We start from the raw sequence: 18,115 nt of genomic DNA on the forward strand, positions 1-18,115 counted from the left end.
ATAAAGGCAACCATGCAGGACAAAGAGACCTGGAATTTAATTTATTAAGAAAAATGATAAAAATTAATGAGACTCCAAGATGGCTGCTAGCTGAGAGGCATGGGATGACGGCACTCCTCATTATCCGCAGAAAATGTTGCCCCTATGCGACATACCAAGAGGAAGGCAAAGATCCAGGAATCGGGGCTAACTACCCCCGTTCCAGATTCTTTGCAACCTACTATTGAGGGGTTCCTGTTCCCAGTTGCAGATACTATAACTCCGGAAGCGTTCTTGGCGGCGGTCCACAAGGTGTGGATGGACCACTCATTGGACATACAGACCACGCTTAGCCCCTGAACGCCGCTTACCCCTCATTTCCCCTCAATGCCACTAAATTTGGATTTTTCCTCACCATCATGTGGACCCTCGGGTCTTAGAATGGTAGTTTTTGAAGAAGCCTCCCCCTCCGTGATGGTGACCGTATCAGTGCCTGCCCTCATTTCTGGCTTTGAGGCCTCAGCGTCTCTGAAGACTTCCTTGCTAGGAGCAGATGTGCCGGTCCCTTCTCTGGTGAGGGTCTCAAATTTATCAGGAAAAAGTGGAGATTCTGGGGAGTCGAAGTTTGGACAGGAAGACCGAGGTATGAAATCCAATTTACTACATCCAGCCCTTCCAAAACATTCGGTAATCACTATGGACTCTCTTTGGTCAGCTTTAATGGTGTTAGAGAGATCTATTTCTTCTTTAGTGGATGTAACTTCCACTTCTGCTGGAAGATTTCAATCTTTGGAATTGGAAACAGCTTCTCATACACAAAACATTTCTGCATTAGAACTTAAGAACATGCCATGCTGGGTCAGACCAAGGGTCCATCAAGCCCACCATCCTGTTTCCAACAGTGGCCAATCCAGGACATAAGAACCTGGCAAGTACCCAAAAACTAAGTCTATTCCATGTTACTCTTGCTAGTAATAGCAGTGGCTATATTCTAAGTCAATTAATAGCAGGTAATGGACTTCTCCTCCAAGAACTTATCCAATCCTTTTTTAAACACAGCTATACTAACTGCACTAACCACATCCTCTGGCAACAAATTCCAGAGTTTAATTGTGCTTTGAGTGAAAAAGAACTTTCTCTGATTAGTTTTAAATGTGTCACATGCTAACTTCATGGAGTGCCCCCTAGTCTTCTATTATCTGAAGAGTAAATAACTGATTCACATCTACCCGTTCTAGACCTCTCATGATTTTAAACACCTTTATTATATCCCCCCCTCATCAGCGGTCTCTTCTCCAAGCTGAAAAGTCGTAATCTATTTAGTCTTTCCTCATAGGGGAGCTGTTTCCATTCCCCTTATCATTTTGGTCGCCCTTCTCTGTACACTTCTCCCATCAACAATTATATCTTTTTTGAGATTGCGGGCAACCAGAATTGTACACAGTTTTCAAGGTGCGGTCTCACCATGGAGCGATACAGAGGCATTATGACATTTTCCCGTTTTATTCACCATTCCCTTTCTAATAATTCCCAACATTCTGTTGCTTTTTTGACTGCCGCAGCACACTGAACCGACAATTTCAATGTGTTATCTCCTATGACACCTAGATCTCTTTCTTGGATGGTAGCACCTAATATGGAACCTAACATTGTGTAACTGTAGCATGGGTTATTTTTCCCTATATGTATCACCTTGCACTTATCCACATTAAATTTCATCTGCCATTTGGATGGCCAATTTCCAGTCTCACAAAGTCTTCCTGCAATTTATCACAATCTGCTTGTGATTTAACTACTCCTGAAACAATTTGTATCATCTGCAAATTTGATTACCTCACTTCGTCATCTTTCTTTCCAGATCATTTATAAATATATTGAAAAGTAAGGGTCCCAATACAGATCCCTGAGGCACTCCACTGCCCACTCTCTTCCACTGAGAAATTGTCCATTTAATCCTGTCTTTAGCCAGTTTGTAATCCACGAAAGGACATCACCATCTATCCCATGACTTTTTACTTTTCCTAGAAGCCTCTCATAAGAACTGTTGTATCCATCGCTGCCCGATGTCTCCGCTCTGCCCACCTCACCTCATTGGCGACTCCCTCGGGGTTGATGGAAGGCTAGCTGCTGCGGCGTCACTATGCCGTCCTCCTCCGGCATTACTGGATTGGCTCGACATTGCAAGCCGCCATGTTGACCAGATGCCTAAGGGGGCACATGCATGCTCGAGGCCCGACTGATGTACCAGCGTTGGCGTGACCTCAGGGGCGTCCCCTGAGATGACGTCACCAACTCCAGATATTTAAGGTCTCAGTTTTCGCTAACAAGATGAGTTAGCAAGGGTTCGCTTCCTCCTGGTCGCTGTGGATGGGATTCGCTCTCTGCAAACCCAGCTACTCTGCCTCCTCGGACTTCACTAGAGGTACCCACTCCTCGGGGGCCTTGCTCTCTCTTTTTCTTTGCAGGTCGCAGTCCGGAACCGGTACTTGCTCCTCGAGGGCCCACGTCCCGGACTTGCTCCTGAATAACCACTTCTGCTAATAAGTCATCGCTGCTTACAACATTAGTGAGTTTCATCTATCTCTCAGAGCTTTCCCTGGATCCAGGTACTCGCTCCTCGAGGGCCTAATGCATACTACCTGGGCTGCTTCAAGAGACTATTGTGTGAGTGTTACCATCAAGGACTTGTTCCAGAACTCTGCATATACTGCCTACTCACTTTCTTAGTTTCTCTACAGCTCAGCCACCCTGGGATTGCTGTTCCAATACCTGAGGGACTACAGTCCAGCTGGGCACTTCCAGCTTACTACTGCCACCTTTGGTGGTTTAATATATTGCTTCTAAGAAGTCTTTGTTGCTTAACATCAGAGAGTCTGTATCTATCTCTCAGAGCATTCCCTGGAACCAGGTATTCGCTCCTCGAGGGCCTAATGCATACCAACTCCTGGGCTGCCTTAAGAGACTATTGTGGGAGTGTTACCATCAAGGACTTGTTCCTGAATGCCGCATGCTTTGCCTACTCACTTTCTTAGTTTCTCTACAACTCAGCCACCTTGGGATCGCTGTTCCAGAACCTGAGGGACTACAGCCCAGCCGGGCACTTCCAGCTCACTACTGCCACCTCTGGTGGTTTACCATATTGTCTAATAAAAGAACTAGTGTGTGTCTGTCTCCTACACTAAGCCTGACCAGTGTCCCTCTCGGGATTTCCCCTGAGGGCGTGGTCATCTGCCACTGGTCCAAGGATCCACCCACAACTATTCTAAATAACTACAGATTGTTAAATACCAGCTTTAACAACAGAGCTTTCTGTCAGATTGCTAACTCCTAGCTTTTACTACAGAGCTTTGTTAACAGGTTGACAACAGGAACTTTGTCAAATGCTTTCTGAAAATCCAAGTACATTACATATATCAGTTCACCTTTATCCACATGTTTTTTAACTCCTTCAAAAAAGTGAAGCAGATTTGTGAGGCAAGACTTGCCTTGGGTAAAGCCATGCTGACTTTGTTCCATTAAACCGTGTCTTTCTATATGTTCTGTGATTTTGATGTTTAGAACACTTTCCACTATTTTTCCTAGCACTGAAGTCAGGCTAACCAGACTGCAGTTTTCCAGATCGCCCCTGGAGCCTTTTTTAAATATTGGGGTTATATTTGCTATCCTCCAGTCTTCAGGTACAATGGATGATTTTAATGATAGGTTACACATTTTTACTAATAGGTCTGAAATTTCATTTTTGAGTTCCTTCAGAATTATGGGATGTATACCATCCGGTCCAGGTGATTTACTACTCTTCAGTTTGTCAATCAGGCCTACCACATCTTCTAGGTTCACCGTGATTTGGTTCAGTCCATCTGAATCATTACCCATGAAAACCATCTCCAGTACAGGTACCTCCCCAACATCCTCTTCAGTAAATACCGAAGCAAAGAAATCATTTAATCTTTCCATAATGGCCTTATCTTCTCTAAGTGCCCCTTTAACCCCTTGATCATCTAATGGTCCAACTGATTTCCTCACAGGCTTTCTGCTTCGGATATATTTAAAAAAAATTTTACTGTGAGTTTTTGCCTCTACTGCCAACTTCTTTTCAAATTCTTTCTTAGCCTGTCTTATCAATGTCTTACATTTAACTTGCCAATGCTTATGCACTATCCTATTTTCTTTTGTTGGATCCTTCTTCCAATTTTTGAATGAAGATCTTTTGGTTAAAATAGCTACTTTCACCTCCCCTTTTAACCATGCTGGTAATCATTTTGCCCTTTCCACCTTTCTTAATGTGTGGAATACATCTGGACTGTGTTTCTAGGATGGTATTTTTTTTTAACAATAACCACGCCTCTTGCACCACTTTTTACCTTTGTAACTGCTCCTTTCAGTTTTTTTCTAACAATTTTTCTCATTTTATCAAATTTCCATTTTGAAAGTTTAGAACGAGAGCCGTGGATTTGCTTACTGTCCCCCTTCCAGTCATTAATTCAAATTCAAGATCAGTTGGTTTAAGTCTGACTTTTCACATCTGCAGCCAATCCAGATCTCGGTGACCATAGCACAGGTACATTTATTCTTGGAGGAGAAATGATGGCACAAGACAAGGGGAAGGAGCAAAAAGATGTGTTAGGGGAGAGGAGATGGTGAGAAGAAAGGCTGAATGTCAAAGAGAGGAACTTGGTGTAAATAGTGACTGGGGTATGGAAGCCATATTTCTCAAATTTGCAAGGGTGGGCCTTTATAAAATCTCCTTTTCCACTTAGAAAATATTTTAGCTTGAATTAGCTACAATCCTTACCTGTTTAAAGCAGGCTTCCACCATATTTGGAGGGAACATGTTTCTATAAGAAAAGAAAATGCACAGTATTAGTTAAATTGCACTGAAATCCTGAGTGCAGTTGATATTCTTTCACATTCCACCAAAAGCATAGTACAGTAGCCTGCTGAATAAATCTTTCATGAATGGTTGGACAAAATATTTTGGTTTCACTGAATATAAATACTATATCTTATTCTAATAACTACATCTATGCTAATATGTTATATGTAGTTTTTAGCTGCCAGTACCAAACTTATTTCAGTCCACTGTGTAAAAGGATTCTAAACAAGAGAAGGATAAAATGAGCATCGAAATGGAATATGATGGCAGTGAAAACCATATAAAAGCCAAAGTACTAAAGTACACAGAAGAGCTCACATTATTTGTTTTTTTCCTTATTTTCGCACACATTATTTTGGGAATTACATGCTAAGTGTGGTTACATTTTTGTAAAATTGTGTTTGTGAAGTGTTTAGCATGTACAGTTTAATTTTGTGTTCATAACTAATGATCTGCTTTGCATAATTTTGTATTGCAGTCATTCGTGAGCATTGAAATGGCGATAAAACTTGCAAGAGAGAGGTCCAAGTTGCCAAGGCAAAAGCTGGTGCTTGCCCTGCAGCCCCTGTTGCCTCTATAGTATGAGGGCTGATGGATACACGTGTTAAGTGGGATGGATCCGTTGATGAAGGACTTGCCAAGAAGTGTTGGAGGGAATGATTTGCCTCTACTTTCTCCAGAGGTATGTGTGTCACTCAGCCTGGTGGCATAAACACCACCCTTGGATCCTGCTACTTACAGGAACCCCCTTCCATGGTCAGAAGAGTTGCCTCTCGATGCAACTGCAACTTTCCTTGAGGCAGAGAAAACAGGGAGGAGTATCACTGCTGTAAAATCTGGTGATTCATCTAGTGGTGATATCCCTGAGGTCCTTGGCATTATGTTGGCACTAAGAGAAAATTTGGGCATTTCAACCCAAATTGCTAAAAGTTGTTGGGCAAACTGTCTTGGGAGTTCAAGATTGGCATGGAGGTTGTAAATGGTAAGGCTATCAGTTTTTACACTCGAGTCTATCAGGTAAGCCACTGAAGTCTTAGGTCAGGCCATTGTTTCTCAAGTCTTCCCTTTGATATCCAATGATAATGCTTTTGGATCATCTATCTCTGCTTTAGAGAACTCTATAGCTGAAATGGCCAAACAGATTTCTGAACTCCAAATTAATGTAACCCAAACTAAGTCTCTCCAGAATAGTATGGTTAAAGATATTTTTGTCTCACAAAGTGGAATATTTGGAGAATTCTTTAAGGTGTAGGAATCTGCATTTCATAACTTTTCCACGAGTTCCTATGGTATCTGCTAAAGAAATGTTTAGAAGATACATGATGGAAGTTCTTGAGATCCTTTAAGTTGCATTACCTCCTATTGTGCAGACTTATTATCTTCCGTCTTCTAAGAATGAAGCAGATAAATCTCAAGGACTTTCTCCTATATCTAATAATCCCTTGGATGTTATTGCACTGTTGGAGACATCAGATTCTGTTGTGGCTACATCTAGTACATTATTAGTGACTTTGGTACTAGATTCTAAGACTGGCGTATCAGAAAATATTTTAGGTAACGTGGTTCCATCTTTCTGCAGTGTAGGATAATGGCCTTTCCTGATGTTGAAGGTCTATATAGAGGAAATGGAAACAATTTCTTCTGATGAGACTCAAGGTATTACAATAAGGAGCACAGTTTTTCTTAAAATTTCCTTGTAAATGTTCTGTTAAATATGGTGGTAATTGTTGGGAGCGTGGACCTTTAGACTGAGGGGGAGTTGGCGCAACCTACAGGGAGAAACGATGCAGGTGCCCTCTGTCGGTAGGTGGAGAGGACTGGAACGGAGGCCTAGCTGGAATGTCACCAATACCAGCCCTTGTTCCCCTTAGGTTGAGCCCTCGGCTGGACTTAGGAACGAGCCTCCAGGTTGATGAAGATCCGACAAGATGCAGGTGCTAGGCCAGTCCAGGAAGAGCACACTGAGTCAGGTTCAGCCAGATGTCTAGGCAGGCCGCAATCAGGCAGAGTCGATATTCAGGCAGCGGTAAGGGCAGGTGGTGAACAAGCAGAGTCAGGAAGCAAACCTGCGTCCAGCCAGTGGATCAATCCGAGAAGGAGCCAGGAGCTGGTCTGAGGTCAAGAGCCAGGAATCCAATCCAAGGAGCAAGGATGAAGGAGCTGGAGAAGACAAGATGCTGAAGACAGGTGAAGGAAGGATCAGCCAGAAAGCCAGGAACCAACACAGGAAGACAGAAGGAGCGAAGAACAGGAAGGCAGGCAATGCACTTCTCTCATGAGAGAACCTATTGCCAAGGCACTGGATAGTGGGTGTTGCCTCCTTATATCTGGGCCAGGACGTGTTGTCATCAGCGGGCACCTGTGGTCTTTTCCCGCCACTGGTCCTTTAAAGGATCTGCCGAGCGCCCTAGGAAGGCCCTGGACGAGCAGTGTCGGAAGCAGCACTGCTCCCCCGGTGCCACCGAGGAGGGGAAGCACCTGTGTCAGCGCAGCCCAGGCAGAAGCCTGTCCAAGCTGTGCTGCATGGTGGGGGCACAGCTGAGTGTGGCGGCCAGCTGCAGCGAGAAGAAGAGGGCCCAGGCCAGCTCTAGAGGGGAAGGTGAGTGCGGTGGCATGCGTGGCAAGACTGTAGACCACCAAATGTAACAGTAATATATATGTTTTTTATCAGTTCAGTCAGCTTTCCTGTTTTTTGACTGATAAATGTTTTAGCTCAGATCTTCCTGTTGTAGTGTCGGATGTATAGGTGTGATAAGTGCTCATATTTGCAGTCCCCAGAAGTAGCTACCACGTTCTTTTTCTTCTTTATATGGGAGCTTTAACATATGTGGATTGTGATCTAGGATCTCCTCATATTGTGGGCTTAAATCTATAAGCTGAAATGTATGTATAATTGTTCTAGTTTTTATTGTTTTCTTCATTATGTATTTTTCATATCAACTTTTGATTTTCCTTTTCAAGTTTATCTTGAGTCTATGCACTTTGAAATTGCATAAATAAAAAGTAAAAAAAAAAAAAAGAGAAAAACTGTATGTGTTAAAATAACTATTTACAAAAAAATGAAAAAGCAGTGCTTGCTAGAAAGGCAACAGCACGCGCTCTCCATTTGAATACCTGCTAATAGCGAATTTTGCCCACAAAGCCGACTTTGCTAATTTTTCTGCATTTTAGTACATTGGCCTCCTAGTTTGCCAATTTTTTCCCATATAAGAACATAAGATGTGCCATGATGGGTCAGACCATTGAACACAGCAGCCTGTCTTCGATAGTGGCCAATCCAGGTTACTAGCAAGTACCAAGTTACTAGCAAGTGCATTTATTAGAGGAGGTGAACCACAAACAGGTGAATTTTCTGACTGAATTCAACTGTGTGGCCCTTACTTTGAAGGGGGATAATTTTTATTATTAACTTTTTGTTCTTTTACGCAGAGACCCCTAGGTATCCACTAGATGGCCCTAGATCCTCGCCCTGGAAGAGCCGTAGCTAGCCAATGGCCAATATGGTCATGGCCATAAGTGCCGCCCAGCAAGTGTTGCCACCATGTTCACAATGGGACTGAGAAGCTGCCTCCCTTCCTCCTGATACAACCCTTGGTCCCTCAAGAGCTCTGTCGCTGGTGCAGGGAGGGCAGAAAAAGATGAAGCGCTGCACCTGCTGTTCATGTCCCTCCTCCCCTCAAGGCCCTCCTTGTAAATTGGGGTAAAAATACAAATGACGACGCCCATCGCAGGACCCTCTCTCACTCTGCAGTCAGGCGATACTTTTTTTTTTAAATAACTTCTCCATTTATGATCCTACTTCTTAAATTTTGGCTCCCCCGGCTTCAGTGCCTCCAACCCCTCATTTAGAAAAAAGCAGCTCTGGAGACCTGAGGACCTTACCAGCATTCAGATCGCAGCTTCATTGGCTTCCAAGCATTTAGTAAATGAAATGTTTCAGTGCAGCAGCAGCAGGCTCGGCACTTCCGTGGTGCCACCCTAAGCAGTAGGAAGTGAGCAAGGCATGTCCACCTAGCCCTTGCGGGGCCGCAAGAAGAATCATTGTCCACCCCTGCTCCAATAGAGAGCAGGAAGAGCAGTGCAGCCCATCGGCTGTAAGAAGATGCATTGGTCTCCCCCCCAACTGCAGTCGGAGCAGCGTGCATCTCCCACCCGACACTCAGCAGAAGGAGCAGTGCAGCCAGTCAGAAGCAGGAGGAGCTGCACAGCCACCAGCTAGAAGATGCAACATCAGCCTTCCCTTAGTCATAAACAGCAGCTTAGCCCCAAGGCTAAAAGAAGGAGGAAGGCTGGGCCGTGGTACGGAAGGAGGCAGATGCTGCTCATGCTGCCCTTGCTCCTTTTGCTTCCAAAAGGGGAAAACAAGTAAAAGTGAGGTGTTTGTATATGAGTGTATATGGGCTGTGGCCTCCAGGCCTGGTCCTGATCTTGGGCTAAGGCCCTAGCTTCAAGACCAGGCATCTGGCTGGGCCCTGGCGTCAGAACTGGGTCTGAGCCAAAATCCAGCTGTTGGGACCTGGCCTCCAGGCTGAGCCCCTGCATTGGGCCTGAGTCCAGGTTCTAGGCTAGGCTAAGGTGGCATGATCTGGTCTCCAGGCTGGGCCCCTGTATGTGGCCAGGGTCTGGCTGCAGCATTAGATCCTTGACAGATCAGGTAAATGGTATCAGGAAAGTTTTCTGGGGGCCTGGTCCTTTTCTTGAGTCTCAGTCAAAGCCCTGGCGTTGGAGGCCAAGACCCCAGTGTCATGATCAGGCATAGACTGCAGCCACTGTGTCAGGCCATGGCTTAGGCCTAGGCCAAGCCACCAGTGACATGCTTGAGCGTTGGACACGACCACTGCTTTTGGCCTCGGCCTATTCCCTAGGGGAGGCCCCGGTCTCAGTTTTAAAACAAAGGAAATGAATAGGACTCATTTAATTCAGAGACCCTTTAATTTGTTTTGTGGCCCCCACAAAATAAATGAATTGGCCCTATTTGTTTTGTTTTTCAAATTTGTTTTACCTGAATGCACATATCTAGTAGCTTTCACAGAGACCCGGTACACGGAAAACCATGACTGGGATATAGTTATACCAGTCTACAATCTATTCAGGAAGGATCGGAAGGACAGGATGAGATGAGGCATTAAATATAAAAAACAATATTAAAGCAACAGCCTTACCAGGTTTGTGAGGTAAGGAGAAGGCACTGTGGGTTTATCTGGAAAGAGGGAATGGTACATCTATTTATATAGGTGTAATATACAGACCTCTGTCTCAGAGGAGATGGATAGAGGTTTAATGGAGGATATTCATAGGATTGCTGTGAAAGGGGAAGTGCTGCTACTAGGGGATTTCAATCTGCCAGTTGTTGATTGAGATATCCCAGCTTCAGTATCTTCTAGAAGCAGGGATATCCTGGATCCTCTGTAAGGAGAACTGTTCTGTCAACTGGTAACAGAACCCATATGGGAGGGCACGATGCTGGGCCTTGTGCTTAACAACAGGTACAGTATTTCTGATGTTGTAGTGGATGGTCATCTGGGATCCAGTGATCACTGGATTTTGCGGTTTAATATTAGGATGCAAGAAATGAAGGTTCATTCTAAGACAAGGGTCCTAGACTTCAGAAAAACTAAATTTATTAAAATGGGAAAGTACCTCAAGGAGTTGTTAGCTCAATGGGAAAATCTAGGAGAAATAGAAGGACAATGGGCAAAACTAAAAAGGAGATATAAGGGCAACTAATCTTTTGTTAGGAAAGTATTTAAAAGGAAGAAGAAAAGGAGGCTGTTATGTTTTTCTAAAGAATTAACTGAAAAAGTAAGGGTGAAAAGATTAGCATTCATAAACTACAAGAGATCACAGATAAAGGACAACAGGTACAATATCTGGAAAAATTAGGAGAAGCTGGGAAAGTAGTCAGGAATGCAAAAATTCAAATAAAAGAAAAAATAGCAAATACGGTAAAATGGGAGAACAAGACATTATTTTAGAAATGTTGGTGATAGAAGGAAGTGCAAAAGTGCCACTGTGACATTCAAAGGTGAAGGGGCAGAATATATAGAGGCTGTTGAGGAAAAAGCAAAATTGTTTAACAAATATTTCTGTTCGGTGTTCACTGTGGAAGGGCCTGGAGCTGGAAATAAGACTGGAAGTGAGGTAAACTTCAATAAATTTTCCAAACAGTCAGGCCTATCCTGTAAAGTGCGGCTGCGTTTACCCTGCTCCTAAGCCGTTTTTAACTTCGTTTTCGGCCGCGTTAGCCCTTCCTGTGATCCCGAATCCCCTTTAACCTACTCCTACCGCGTCCTAAATTCCCTGGGCAACCCCTTCCGCCCGCGGCATGTATATTGCATGCAAACGAGCGAATTAGCGCGATATTGCATGCAAACGAGCGAATTAGCTATTCACCTGCAATCCCGTAACCCACGCCCCGACTATCGCTACCTTTCCCTGCCGTTTTGTCGCGCGGTTAACCTGGAAACTTACCGCCTACCCTGACCCAGGCGGTAGAGGCATGGGTAAGGGTAGGTGGAAAGCTTTCTCCCAGCCCCCGCTCGCCTGCCCCGGCCGCGATCATGGGTGCCGGTCTCCGTGGCAGCCCCAGTCCTCTCCCCTGCTCCCGAAGCCAAAAAAAAAAAAAAGCGTAAAAAACGTTGCAGCCCCCCTCCGATGTCCGGACTGGGGCTGCCACGGAGACTGCAACGGCAAAGCGACTTTTCAGTGTCCCCCCTCCTCTCGGAGCAGGGCGCGAAAAGCCGCCTTGCTCCGGGAGGAGGGGGGACACTGACAGCGGCGAAGCAATGGCGAAGAAAGCGGCAAAGCGACATTTCAGTGTCCCCCCTCCTCTCGGAGCAGGGCGCGAAAAGCCGCCTTGCTCCGAGAGGAGGGGGGACACTGACAGCGGCGAAGCAACGACGAAGAAAGCGGCGAAGCAACGACGAAGAAAGCGGCGAAGCGACTTTTCAGTGTCCCCCCTCCTCTCGGAGCAGGGCGCGAAAAGCCGCCTTGCTCCGAGAGGAGGGGGGACACTGACAGCGGCGAAGCAACGACGAAGAAAGCGGCGAAGCGACTTTTCAGTGTCCCCCCTCCTCTCGGAGCAGGGCGCGAAAAGCCGCCTTGCTCCGGGAGGAGGGGGGACACTGACAGCGGCGAAGCGACTTTTCAGTGTCCCCCCTCCTCTTGGAGCAGGGCGCGAAAAGCCGCCTTGCTCCGGGAGGAGGGGGGACACTAGCAACGATGAAGCAACTTACTTTTCTGAAGCCATCATCAGGAACACATGCGATCGTAGCTCCTCCCGATGAAGACAAAGATGGCCGCCTGCATGGGGAAAGCGTGCAATTGGCCGCTCAAAACGTGATGTCGTGACGTCACGTCTTCAGCGGCCAATTGTACGCTTTCCCCGTGCAGGCGGCCATCTTGTTGGGAGGAGCTACGGGAGCCAGATCGTGTTCCTGCTGATGGCTGATGGCTGCAAAAAAGATAAGTTTTGCCGGCGTCCAAAAGCGACTTACTTTTGGGATCTTGACAGATCCCAAAAGTAAGTCGCTTTTGAAAAAAAACAAAATTTGCTCCCCTTTTTTTTTTTGCTTCGCCGCTGTCACCTCTTCTCCCCCATCCCGGAGCAGGGCGCGAAAGCAGCCTTGCTCCGGGAGGAGGGAGAACAGACTGACAGCGGTCAGGTTGGGTCCGGTCGGGTCCGGGTTGGGGGTCCTGGTCGGGTCCGGGCTGGGGGAAAGCTTCGCCGCTGTCATCTCTCTCCCCTCCTCCCGAAGCAGGCCTTGCTCCGGGAGGGGGGGAGAAGCGCTGTCGGGTCAGATCAGATGGAAAAGTAAGTTGCTTCGCCACTGTCATCTCTCTCTCCACCTCCCGGAGCAAGGCCTGCTTCGGGAGGAGAGGAGAGAGATGACAGCGGCGAAGCAACTTATTTTTGCATCCGATCGGACCAGACTTCCTGGTATCTGTCATTTCAAATGACATTTGAAATGACAGATACCAGCCTTAGGCCCGCGCACCCAGGATCCTGTATAGGCGCTCTATCCAGTATCCTGGGTTGCGCGGGACTAAGGCTTTTCGGACGCGGCTTACATTTACATATAATTAGGCTTCAGGATCGAGCGGTAGGTGAGCTGCACTGTGCGGGCGGTAACCGCGGGTGCCGTAGGCACTAACGCAGCTCTTCCTACCGCTCGGTACTGGATCACCCTGACTGTTTGAAGTGGATTTCAACATCTCATGAAACAACTTTTAGCTAACATTTCTCAATCCTTCAAACATAATTTCCAACGTATCTCACAATACATTAAGTAAAGGCAGCTGTGAACAACTGAGCCTTTAACATTTACCTAAAACATTTATATTCACATACTGTACGCATCTCTGATGGCAGAGAGTTCCAAAGAGTCAGCTCAGCTTCAGAAAATGAGCGTCGAGAAGTCAGCTGTAATCTCACCACTTTTGCTCCTGGCATAGCCTGTTGGAATCGTGGACCCTTGAGCCGACTAGGACAGATGATGGCGCACTGAGGGGAGACCCCCAGTGGATGTCGAAGCCGAGAGGCGGCCCAGACAGGAGATCTGGAGGATCTTCACCACTGGAGACCGAGGTCCCCCTAGGAGGAGCCCGTGAGGACCTGGGCCACTTGGACTTATGAGCGGTCTTCTGTGGGCAGGTGTCGGAGGAGGAGTTCCAGAGGATAGAGGAGAGTAGAGCTGGAGCCAGGAGGCCAACTGGATCTTCACCACTGGAAGCCGGCAGTCCCCTCGAGAGGAGCTCGTGAGGACCCGAGCCGCTTGGACTTAGGCGAGACCTCCTGGACGAAAGCTGAAGTCAGGAACCAGAGGACGAAAGCCAAAGTCAGAAGCCAGTGGATGAAAGCCGAAGTCAGAAGCCAGAGGACGAAAGCAGAAGTCAGAAGCCAGTGGATGAAAGCCAGAGGACGAAAGCAGAAGTCAGAAGCCAGTGGACGGAAACCGAAGTCAGAAGCCAGAACAGCAACTAGCAACTCTAGGAAGAATGAACCTCATTGCAAGGCAAGGAATGGAGCCAGTTGCAAGTTTAAGTACTCTGGGAATGTCTGACAACACCTCAGGGCAGTACTTTACTTTCCCGCGCTGGCCCCTTTAAATGTTGAGCACCTGCGCGCGTGCGTCTAGGGGGCATGGCCAGCCACGGAGCATCGGCGGCGTCTCCTTCGAGGAAGGAGCGCCGCAGCAGGAGCCAGGCAGGCCCGTACAGGGCGAAAGGACCTCGCAGCGGCCCAGACCGTCCCCGAGGTAGGTGGAGGGACCGGGGCACAGCCCGGGACCGCAACAATGTCAATAATAATTGGCTAGATGAACATAACGTGCACTGCAGGCAGAACTAGGATATCAGTTCTTTCAAATAAGAAAGGCATTCCCAGTAAAGAATCAAATGAACTAATTGAATGGGAAGCCAATGTAATTCTTTCAGCACATGCGATCAAAGTGAGACATGGTGCTTTGCCACATTAGAAAATAACTTTTTTATATTTCATAAATATCTGCCTCTCTTGTAACACACAGTATATATATTTTCAGTCGTACCCACAACATAGGGATCTCTTACTATATACTGCCAAATTTAATTGGATTTAGATTTTGGTTTAATTGATCGCCTTTGCCTATCAAGGCTTATGATGAGTTACAATTAGGTAATGCCCATGCCCAAGAGGACTTACAACGATGATGATGTACTAAAGTGTACTTTATTTTGCAAATGCCACTACATGTGTAAAGAGCAAAATATGGTGTGTAATTTGAAATTATATGCATTATTTTTACTTTTAGAATATGAAGCAAAGTTTATGAAATAATGTGACTAGTACAATTATGTATGTAGTATGCTACATGCAAAATTTTATTCAGCTTCAAAATTAATGAACTGCTATGATATTAGAGCATGCAAAACAGCTCATTAATATGAATTTTGAAAGAAATGGTGAGGTATAATACGAACATAAGAAATTGCCATACTGGGTCAGTCCAAGGATCCATCAAGCCCAGCATCCTGTTTCCAACAGAGGCCAATCCAGGCCATAAAAACCTGGCAAGTACCCAAAAACTAAGTCTATTCTATGTTACTGTTGCTAGTAATAGCAGTGGCTGTTTTCTAAGTCATCTTAATTAATAGCAGGTAATGGACTTCTCCTCCAAGAACTTATCCAATCCTTTTTTAAACCCAGCTATACTAACTGCACTAACCACATCCTCTAACAACAAATTCCATAGTTTAATTGTGTGTTGAGTGAAAAAGGACTTTCTCTGATTAGTTTTAAATGTGCCACATGCTAAAGTCTTGGAGTGCCCCCTAATCTTTCTATTATCTGAAAGAGTAAATAACTGATTCACATCTACTCGTTCTAGACCTCTCATAATTTTAAACACCTCTATCATATTCCCCCTCAGCCGTCTCTTCTCCAAGCTGAAAAATCCTAACCTCTTTAGTCTTTCCTCATAGGGGAGCTGTTCCATTCCCCCTATCATTTTGGTTGCCCTTCTCTGTACCTTCTTCATTGCAATTATATCTTTTTTGAGATACGGCGACCAGAATTGTATACAGTATTCAAGGTGCGGTCTCACCATGGAGCGATACAGAGGCATTATGACATTTTCCGTTTTATTCACTATTCCCTTTCTAATAATTCCCAACATTCTGTTTGCTTTTTTGCCTGCTGCAGAACACTGAACCGATAATTTCATTGTGTTATCCATTATGACACCTAGATCTCTTTCTTGGGTGGTAGCACCTAATATGGAACCTAACATTGTGTAACTATAGCATGGGTTATTTTTCCCTATATGCATCACCTTACACTTATCCACATTACATTTCATCTGCCATTTGGATGGCCAATTTTCCAGTCTCACAAGGTTTTCCTGCAATTTATCACAATCTGCTTGTGATTTAACTACTCTGAACAATTTTGAATCATCTGCAAATTTGATTACCTCACTCGTCGTATTTCTTGCCAGATCATTTATAAATATATTGAAAAGCAAGGGTCCCAATACAGATCACTGAGGCACTCCACTGCCCACTCCCTTCCACTGAGAAAATTGTCCATTTAATCCTACTCTCTGTTTCCTGCTTTTAGCCAGTTTGTAATCCACGAAAGACATCGCCACCTATCCCATGACTTTTTACTTTTTCTAGAAGCCTCTCATGAGGAACTTTTTCAAACGCCTTCTGAAAATCCAAGTACACTACATCTACCGGTTCACCTTTATCCACATGTTTGTTAACTCCTTCAAAAAAGTGAAGCAGGTTTGTGAGGCAAGACTTGCCTTGGGTAAAGCCATGCTGACTTTGCTCCATTTGACCATGTCTTTCTATATGTTCTGTGATTTTGATGTTTAGAACACTTTCCACTATTTTTCCTGGCACTGAAGTCAGGCTAACCGGTCTGTAGTTTCCTCGATCTCCTCTGGAGCCCTTGTTAAATATTGGGGTTACATTAGCTATCCTCCAGTCTTCAGGTACAATGGATGATTTTAATGATATGTTACAAAGTTTTACTAATAGGTCTGAAATTTCATTTTTTAGTTCCTTCAGAACTCTGGAGTGTATACCATCCAGTCCAGGTGATTTACTACTCTTCAGTTTGTGAATCAGGCCTACCACATCTTCTAGGTTCACCGTGATTTGGTTCAGTCCATCTGAATCATTACCCATGAAAACCTTCTCCAGTACGGGTACCTCCCCAACATCCTCTTCAGTAAACACCGAAGCAAAGAAATCATTTAATCTTTCCGCAATGGCCTTATCTTCTCTAAGTGCCCCTTTAACCCCTTGATCATCTAACGGTCCAACTGACTCCCTCACAGGCTCTTTGGATATATTTTAAAAAGTTTTTACTGTGAGTTTTTGCCTCTACGGCCATCTTCTTTTCAAATTCTCTCTTAGCCTGTCTTATCAATGTCTTACATTTAACTTGCCAATACTTATGCATTATCCTATTTTTTTCTGTTGGATCCTTCTTTCAATTTTTGAATGAAGATCTTTTGGCTAAAATAGTTTCTTTTACCTCCCCTTTTAACATGCTGGTAATCGTTTTGCCTTCTTTCCACCTTTTTTAATGTGTGGAAAATATCTGGACTGTGCTTCTAGGATGGTAATTTTTAACAATGACCACGCCTCTTGCACACTTTTTACCTTCATAGCTGCTCCTTTCAGTTTTTTTCTTACAATTTTTCTCATTTTATCAAAGTTTCCCTTTTGAAAGTTTAGCTTGAGATCCGTGGATTTGCTTACTGTCCCCCTTCCAGTCATTAATTCAAATTTGATCACTAATGTCAAGCAGCCTCACCACCGTTACCTCTCTCACCAAATCCTGTGATCCACTGAGAATTAGATCTGAAACTGCTCCCTCTCTTGTCGGTTCCTGAACCAATTGCTCCATAAAAATGTCATTTATTCCATCCAGGAACTTTATATCTCTAGCATGTAGCGATGATACATTTACCCAGTCAATATTGGGGTAATCGAAGTCTCCCATTATTACCGCACTACCAATTTGGTTAGCTTCCCTAATTTCTCTTAGCATTTCACTGTCCGTCTCACCATCTTGACCAGGTGGACAGTAGTTTATACTCCTATCACTATAGTCTTCCCCGACACACAAGGGATTTCTACTCATAAAGATTCAATTGTGCATTTAGTCTCTTGCAGGATGTTTATCCTTTTGGACTCTATGCCATCCAGGACATAAAGCACCACACCGCCTCGCGGGTGCTCCTCTCTGTCTTTGCGATATAATTTGTACCCCAGTATAGCACTGTCCCATTGGTTGTCCTCCTTCCACCATGTCTCTGAGATGCCAATTAAGTCTATGTCATCATTCACTGCTATACACTCTAATGCTCCCATCTTACGTCTTAGACTTCTGGCATTAGCATACAAACATTTCAAAGTTTGTTTTTTGTTTGTATTTTCATTTTTCTTTTTAATTAATAGGGATAAGTTAGAATTTTTTAGCTCAGGTGAGTTTTAGTTACAGGTACTTGGACTACTTTTCTTATTATTGGAACCTCACTGTTGGGATGCCCTAATTCTAATTCATCATTGATATCCTTTGAACCATGCGCTGCTGAGCGACTGTCGGCTTTCCCCTTTAAGAACATAAGAACATAAGAAAATGCCATACTGGGTCAGACCAAGGGTCCATCAAGCCCAGCATCCTGTTTCTAACAGTGGCCAATCCAGGCCATAAGAACCTGGCAAGTACCCAAAAACTAAGTCTATTCCATGTAACCATTGCTA

At 44.9% G+C, this 18,115-nt stretch overlaps 1 protein-coding gene across 4 annotated transcripts in view; it reads right to left on the reverse strand.

Annotated features, from left to right (window-relative positions):
* SLC1A3 (solute carrier family 1 member 3) overlaps positions 1–18,115 on the reverse strand; it is a 326,416-nt gene that overhangs the window by 72,425 nt on the left and 235,876 nt on the right. For 3 of the 4 annotated variants that reach the window (XM_029578718.1, XM_029578727.1, XM_029578710.1), the window contains one exon: positions 4,772–4,814. The exons of the other annotated variant lie outside the window; for it this stretch is intronic. In XM_029578718.1, the coding sequence (XP_029434578.1) occupies positions 4,772–4,814 (43 nt within the window). The remainder of the gene's footprint in view (positions 1–4,771; positions 4,815–18,115) is intronic. 4 annotated transcript variants of the gene reach the window in all.

This window comes from Rhinatrema bivittatum, chromosome 1 (genome assembly GCF_901001135.1).
Source record: "Rhinatrema bivittatum chromosome 1, aRhiBiv1.1, whole genome shotgun sequence".
In the NCBI taxonomy this organism is placed as follows: Eukaryota; Metazoa; Chordata; class Amphibia; order Gymnophiona; family Rhinatrematidae; genus Rhinatrema; species Rhinatrema bivittatum.